Source organism: Loa loa (genome assembly GCF_000183805.2).
Source record: "Loa loa unplaced genomic scaffold supercont3.204, whole genome shotgun sequence".
NCBI lineage: Eukaryota > Metazoa > Nematoda > Chromadorea > Rhabditida > Onchocercidae > Loa > Loa loa.
The window spans coordinates 47,443-55,354 of record NW_018108384.1 but is presented as its reverse complement, the minus strand read 5'-3'; the positions used below and the strand labels follow the sequence as shown (position 1 = coordinate 55,354).

Below are 7,912 nucleotides of genomic sequence, written 5' to 3'. Positions count from 1 at the left end.
TTATTATTATTACTATTATTATTATTATTATTATTATTATTACTATTATTGTTATTATTATTATTATTATTATTATTATTATTATTATTATTATTATATTATTATTATTAATTTTTATTATTATTACTGTTATCCTCAAAATGAGCGGAAATAAAAGGAAAAGCTTCAAAGCAATCAACATTATTGCAAGTAATATTTATTCACAAGTGCCGAAGAAAAAATAATCCTAAATTCAACTTTCAAATTTGCAAAGTGAAAATTTTAAAATGAAAAAAAGGTTGTAAGTTTAATTTAAAATCTTAGATATGAATTATTTGCTTATTTCATTCTTTCCGTTCCGAGCAATACTTAATTCATTTCACTTTCCATACCTCTTCTACAGTTATTCCCATATACTTTTTTAACGAATACTTTCGCTTATAAATTATTTGCATATTATTATTAATTACCATTAATACTATTATTAATTATTGTTATTCCTAATTACTATTCTCTGCACTATTATTTGCTATTAAAGTACTTTTATATCATTTGATGATAAAAGACATTACCCACAAATATCTAATTCTTTTTTCTTCCCTCATTTATTTGCTAATCTTCATTCTCTAATTTGCTTTTTTTTCGTCGAAACATTACTAACAGTGCATAAATGCAAATAAAATTATGGATACAATTTTTATTTAATTTAGAATTTTACATTGTTTTACATTAATTGGTATTATATTTATTTTATTACCTATTAGCTTTTCGATATGAATTAATTATTTCAATTCTTTCAATTTCATATAAATTGTTTACTTTATCAATTATTTGTTACATATTTATGCATGCTTTTTTCCTCATCTTTTGTGCATATGCACAAATATTTGTTTTTGTTTTTTATTTTCTCTTTCTTATCAATTATCAGTTAACAATTCGAGGAGTAAACAAAGGGAAAAAAGGAAGAAATACTGTTTGGATTGTTCTGAGAAGTACTTCCAGAAGAAAATTGATTAACTTTTATTACGATGAATTTTTAATTTATTAGAAAGTAAACAATCAGCAAAAAGCAAACTAACAACAAAATCGATGATGACACTTGGCATTGATGAAATTGCTAGGTTGGCAGCAGAGGAAGCGAAAAAAGAACAAAATCAAACGGATGATGGATTTGCTCTTGGAACTGGACGAAGACCACAAGTAAGCTCGTCGTCAAGAGAAAAGGTTAATTTGAAAATATAAAATGTAACATTCTTCCAATTATCAAATTCTAATTTCAAAATTACACATGCAAGGAAGAAATGAAGGAAAGGAAAAGGAAAAAAGTGAAATGGAACAAAAAATGGAAATTATAGAAAAATTAATTAATGATATTACCGGTGGTTGGCTACCTGACTATGTATAATGATGATAATGGCGATTGTCGTGACAATAGTAACAATAATAATGGTGATGGTGATAGTAATGATGATGGTGGTGATTACGATAATAATGATAATAATAATAATAATGATAACATACATTTTGATGAATGAATTGAAAATTGTCAAGTCCTATTTAATAATTATAATAAGCGGAAAATATATGCTAAAATATTTCGCAGCATATGTTATGTTTTTCCGTACTTTTTGGTAAATGATGAAAATAATTTCCATTGTCATAAAAATTATTATAACTGCATATGGAGCAAATACATGATGTGTATGCAAATTAGTAGTTCAAAACGAATTCAAAATTATCATATCTTATTTTCAAAAGTTTCAATTTTCAAAAAGCATTCTTATTATTTTGTTGTTGTTTTTTCTCTTCCCCTCATTTTTTTCTTATGCTAATTGCATGGCTAATAATGTAGTAATTAATGCAACAAATAATTTCAGAATAATATGCAATCCCTTTATAAACTATTAAATTCATAATATAAACATAGATACATACACCAAAATACATAATCATAAACAAAATAATAAAATTTAAATTAATTTAAATAGTGAAAATAAAAAATTCGTTTTTATAAACTTCCTTTTTTAAAGTTTTGAGAAAAAATCTTTGGATTTTTTGATTAATTTTATTAGCAAAAAAGCATGAAAGCGATTACTACAGGTATCGCTCGCCACTTTTTTTTACTTATTTGAATTTTTAAGTATATTATAGGATTTTTTTGAATTTCATTTTTTTTTCTGTTCAAAACCAACAATAGTTTTTATTATTTATGCACTTTCTTATTGTTTGCTAAAATTTGAATTTATCATTAAAATTTGCTATTAACAAAGAAATTTCTGAAAAAGAAATGTGAAATATTTAATGTTAATTACTGACTTACTGTGATAAAAAATTAAAATTCATATTTTTTCAAAATTTTTAATCCCATTGTTTTAGGGAAGGAAAATGATCGGATTTCTTTTTTTTTTACAATCAAATCTTACAGAAATTTTAGTCAATCATTAACAATTGGAAAGCACAAATCATTGCTTCGTCGTAAATGGGTAATAAATTGTATTAAAAAAAGAATTCCTTAATTGTTATCAGTTCCTTCAAAATAATGTTTAAAATTTGTTGTCATTTTATTTATCAAAATTAGGCATATCAGATGAAGGAATTAAAGGAATGGTTTTAAATTAGTGTTCTCAAAAAAAAAAAAGGAAAAGAGAATTTTGGAATTTGTTAATCAAATATTTTAAATTTTGTTTTGAATTTTTCTAAGCAGTAAAACTGATTGAATTTAGCAAATGGTATTTTCACTTGTTTTAATGTTAGACTTGATTGCATTCCAAAATTTGAATATCAAGTTTTTTATTTGGTGGCATTTGTGATTTAATAAAATTAATATATGATTGCAAATGGATTTGCACATTTTTTAATAACTTATAGCAATAAATGATGAAAAAACAAATCGAAGAAATTCATTTCATTTCATAAATTTATGAAAGAAAATGTCAATGAATGTAAAATGATTTCCATTATTAATTTTGTATTATGAATATTTTATAATGTTTATTGGTAAGATTAAATAAATAATATAAAATATTTTAAAATAATAAAAAATGTGCTCACGAAATGGAATAATTTTTTTAATATTTTATTTATAAAATGATTTTACAATATTTTGTGAGCTCATTTTTCGGCTAAATTTGATAAAAACCTGGTAAAACTGCAAAAATGAAATCATACTTTGCTTAAATTATCAATGTTAGGATTAGACTTAAATATATTTATCAGCAAATGTCGATTTAACTTAGTTTAAATTGGCTAATGGTAAAGAAAATAAAATCATTATGCCAGTTTTTTTTTCTTTTTTTTGCAATGTTTAAAGTAAGCTAAGAAATATTGAATATTTTATAAAATGCAAATACTGATTATTTAAGATTAAAGGATTTAGAAAATAATTTAGCACTTTTTTTCATCAATGGTTTAATTAGTTCAATTAGAGTGTAATTAGCGTAAATCTAATGGTAAAAGCATATATTTGGCTAATTTTGGGAATTATTAATATTAGCTAAAGTATGTTTTAGGGTCCAACATCGTTGTTTATATTCAGTGAGGATAATATCATTCGACGAAATGCTAAAGCTATCATCGAATGGGGACCATTCGAATATTTCATCCTTCTTACGATTATTGGGAATTGTGTGGTACTTGCCCTGGAACAACATCTGCCAAAAAATGACAAAATGCCACTTGCCGAAATGTTGGTTAGTAAAATTTTTTTCATTCATATATTTTACTAACAATTTAATTTTGAAAGTAAAATTAAATTTTGCAAAATTTTTTGTTAATTGTGTTTTTTGAACATTGAATTTTTTTTTTTTAAAGTTAAGAAATCTTTGATTTGTGTTTTTCTTTTTAATTACATGATTAATTCTGAAGAAAAAAAAATTGAACAATTTGGCAAATTATATTTAAAAGAAAATCATACATGTTTAAAACATGTCTTATTGATTGATTCTTCTTTTTTCTTTTTCAAATATTATAAATTTTTTCCAATATAGTTTGTATTTGGTAAAAATTTATTTATTAATTCAAAGAACAAATTCATATGCTTGTATTTGTTTTCTTTTTTTCATATCAGATAATTTTAAAAGTATAGTAAAAGATCAAAATATATGAAAACTAAATTGTCAGTGATTTATTTAAATACATTTCATTACTATCAATAATTAATTTTCGACTATAATTTTTATAGTTGAAAATTAATTATTGATAGTAATGAACTATAATTTTTGTCCTTTTTTTTCAACTATAATTTTTATCTTTTAATTAAAAGATAAAAATTTATTAACTGATAAGTTTTTCGTTTTTTGCTTTTTTTTCTGTTTACATTGTTACATTATACTATTATCTATTTATCACACAATTTTAAGCGAATATTGCTTATTCAGCTAAAAAAAAAGAGCAATCACAATTAGAAATGATCTATTGAAATGAATAAAATGCGTTTGATTAAATTATGAATAACTTTACTTTTCCACATATTTTAATTATTTTCAGTTTCAGTACTTTCAAGGTTATAAGAAAAAAAGAAGGAAAATATTAAAATTAGAATTTTTTCTAATAATTAATAATTTTTAATATAAAACATGAAAAAAGAAATAATAACTCCTTTGAACTTTTTCTTGCTATCTTCTTTTCCCATTTCTTGGATGGATTTTTAATGAAAAGAAAAAATGAAATGAAAAAACAAAGCACTTTTTATGTCAAATAAAAATTAAAGAACTGATCAGTTAAATAAGTAAATAACTTTAACTATTCATAGTAATACTTCTTCGCCTTCTTTATTTATCAAGCAATATTTACCCGACCATATTATATTTTTCTCCCACTCCCGCCCCGCTTTTCCTCGCTCTTGTAGCAATTAAAAATGTAATGAAATATAAATGGATAAAGAATGTGTATGAATAGTTTGTTGATTAATTAATGATCCTTTTCTACGACAATAGCTATTAATTAAGCCAACGACGAAATGCAATGGCTTAATGCATAATTTTAATTTGTAGTTGTATAATTATTAATTTTATGGTTGTATATCTGTCAAATACGAATAAATGAATTAAAGAATGAAAGATATATTAAAAAAGAAAGATTATATTGATTGCCATGTAATTGGTGGGAGGGACAGAAGAATTGACTTTATATAAATGTAATTCAATTTAATCAAAATAAATTTCAAATCATACTCATTATTAATGCGATCAAAAATTTTCGAATTGAACAGTCAATATTTTGTACAGAAACAATTTGAAAGGCAATTTGAAATTTTTGAAAAAAATAATTTTATAAGGATAATTTTGTTTTAAAAATTATTTTGGCATCCTTACATTTTAATAATGTTTGCCTCAGTTTTTCTGTTCATTTGAAATTGGATTTAATTTTTTTCAGAAATATATTTGTCAATTTTTTATTTTAATTTGTTTTATTTATTTATCGTCATTTCTGTACTAATTTTCAACAATTTTTGATTATATTTTTACAAAAAAATTTTAAAATTTGCTCACATTATTGTGCATTTCTTTTCTTTTTGGTAAGTTTTTTTACAATTAAAATATAATTTAAATTTCTTTATTTATTTGAAAAAAAAATTTTTTTTCAATTTTACTAAAACTTTCTCAAAATTTCATCCTTTATTTTACTTTTGAAATTGTCACTTCTTATGCTATGAATGCTTGAAGTTCTGAGCGTATTATATTTAGATAAAAAAAAGCAAAAAAAAAAATCGAGAGAAATTTTTATTCTCTCGGGAATCTCATTTAGTCTCATAGGATTGGAAATATTAAGAAATCGGAAAGATTTTAGAGATTTTTGCTGACGAAAGAGGAAAAGTTGCTTAAAGTAAACAACAATTTGCATTAGAAATTACAATCATTTCTGATTTATTTGCATATAATTTTGAGAAAGAGAGAGAGAGAAAGAGAAAGAGAGAAAGTGTTTTTCGAATTTATTGATTTGATCTTTTTTTTGATATATTTTGAAAATCTTTGAAAATATACAAAAGGATTAGCTAGTTGTCAGTAAAGTTACATATGAAGATATTAATTTGCATAAAATAAGTTGAACATTGATAAATTGACGCAAAATTTTCAATAAGACGTCCTGCGATCCAGTGACATGTCATTTATGAATTTATTGTAACAATGTCATTTACTCGCTTGTAGTTCATATTTTAGATTAAGTTGTGTCAGAACTTTGAAACAGGAAATAAGGCAAGGAAACAAAAAGATGAGAAAAAAAGCAACAAAGATTGATATAGTATAAGGTGACAATGGATTGTCACAAATACTAATTTCATTCAACTTATTATTTAATTTACTGAATTGCTCCAATTTTTGATTTAGTCTGGGACATGAATTAGAGTATTAAATTTGAGAAAAAACTTTTTTTTAAATTTATTTATTTTCTTTAATCTATTTGCTATTATTTTGTTCCTTTAATTTATTATTTCATTTCAAACATCATTTCTTTGCATTTAACAAAATAAAAAGACGAAAAAACTACGGTAAAAATGAAAAAAAGCAAAAAATTTGTAAATTTGGTTTTGGTCGATCTTCAAGGTCCATTTTTAATCTTTCAGGCTCATTTTCAATCTTCCGAGCTCATTTTTTAAGTTATACATTAGATGGATGAATTACTTGTCTAAAATAACATCATCAATTTATTATTACGATTTATAGTGATTGTATGACGCAAGCCAGAAATGAGAAGATAAAAAGGCAAGCCAAGAAAATTTATATTTAAAGTTATGGTAGTCTATAAATTATTTTCGAAATTGCTTGCGAGAGTGAAAGACAGAAGGAGAAAGAAAAAGAGAGAGAGAAAATAAAAACTAAAAAATGAACGATAACGGTAATTAATTAATTACTTATGATAAGTAATATTATATAGTAGCCTTTGATAAATTAATAATGTGTTTAATTATGAAATGGAAAAGAAATTAACAAACATTTCAACAAATTTAAAATAAAAGAATTCCAAATAAAATTAAAGTTAAAGTAAATTATTTTATATTTTTTTAGTAAAATAAGTGCGATAAATGGTAAAAAATTACGACAAAATTTTTTTAAATAAAATTATAATTTTTTGCGAAAAAATTTAAATCGTAAAAAAAATTTATTGGAAAAAATTCGAAAGATTGAAAAAAATCCATCAATTATGTTTATTTTGAAATTGTAATTTTGTTTAAATTCTTCTACAAATCTTTGTCATTTTTTGATAGTATTAAAGTAAGAATTGGAAAAGAGGTAGGGAGAAAGGGGAAGAGGGAGAAAGAGGGAGAGGGAGAAAGAAGGAGAGGGAGAAACAGAGAGAAGGAGAAAGAGAGAGAGAGAAAGAGAAAGGAAGAAAGATAGTTATTGTCTGTTTGGGACAAAAATTATCGTTAAAATTTTTTTCAGAAAAATTTTAATTTTATAATTTAAACTTTTATTTCAAGCATTTACTTGTTGTGAATAATGAAACTGCCATTACAGTAATCGTATATTGCATATCAAAATAGAAATTAAACCTAAAATTGGTATTCTTCCAATTCATTCACTTTAAATTTTTAAGTTTGCTAATTTGGTTAAAAAAAAACAGTGTTGTAAACTATAAAACTTAAACATGTCATCTTAATGACAGTAATGTCACATAGTTTTACTCGCATTCCAAACTTTTGACTGTAAAAATGATTAAAGGAAATTTGTAAAACTAAATTACATATTCCTTTAAGGAATATCTGCTAATTAGACCATAAAATTTTAACATTAACCATGAACGATGGATTGATCATGATTAAAATCAATAAATTGTAATTAAATAATAAATAAATTACAATCAATAAGTAATTAAATAATAAATAAATTACAATCAATAAATTATGCAAAGTTACAGTTTGTTGCGTGATTTTATTATTTTGTAAATTTTATAGTCTAATTTTTAAAAATTTTCCTCCTTTCATATTTTTTTG

General features: G+C 23.1%; 2 protein-coding genes across 2 annotated transcripts; both read left to right on the top strand.

Annotated features, from left to right (window-relative positions):
• Positions 1-1,071: 1,071 nt before the first annotated feature.
• On the top strand, positions 1,072-1,221 carry LOAG_18142 (hypothetical protein; the record flags this gene model as incomplete). Its single annotated transcript, XM_020450809.1, has 1 exon — positions 1,072-1,221. One exon carries the CDS (start codon positions 1,072-1,074, stop codon positions 1,219-1,221), a length of 150 nt encoding a protein of 49 aa, XP_020305469.1.
• Positions 1,222-2,705: 1,484 nt separating this feature from the next.
• Positions 2,706-4,510, top strand: LOAG_03551 (hypothetical protein; the record flags this gene model as incomplete). Its single annotated transcript, XM_003139088.1, has 3 exons — positions 2,706-2,708; positions 3,489-3,668; positions 4,481-4,510. 3 exons carry the CDS (start codon positions 2,706-2,708, stop codon positions 4,508-4,510), a joined length of 213 nt encoding a protein of 70 aa, XP_003139136.1.
• Between the last annotated feature and the right edge of the window lie 3,402 nt (positions 4,511-7,912).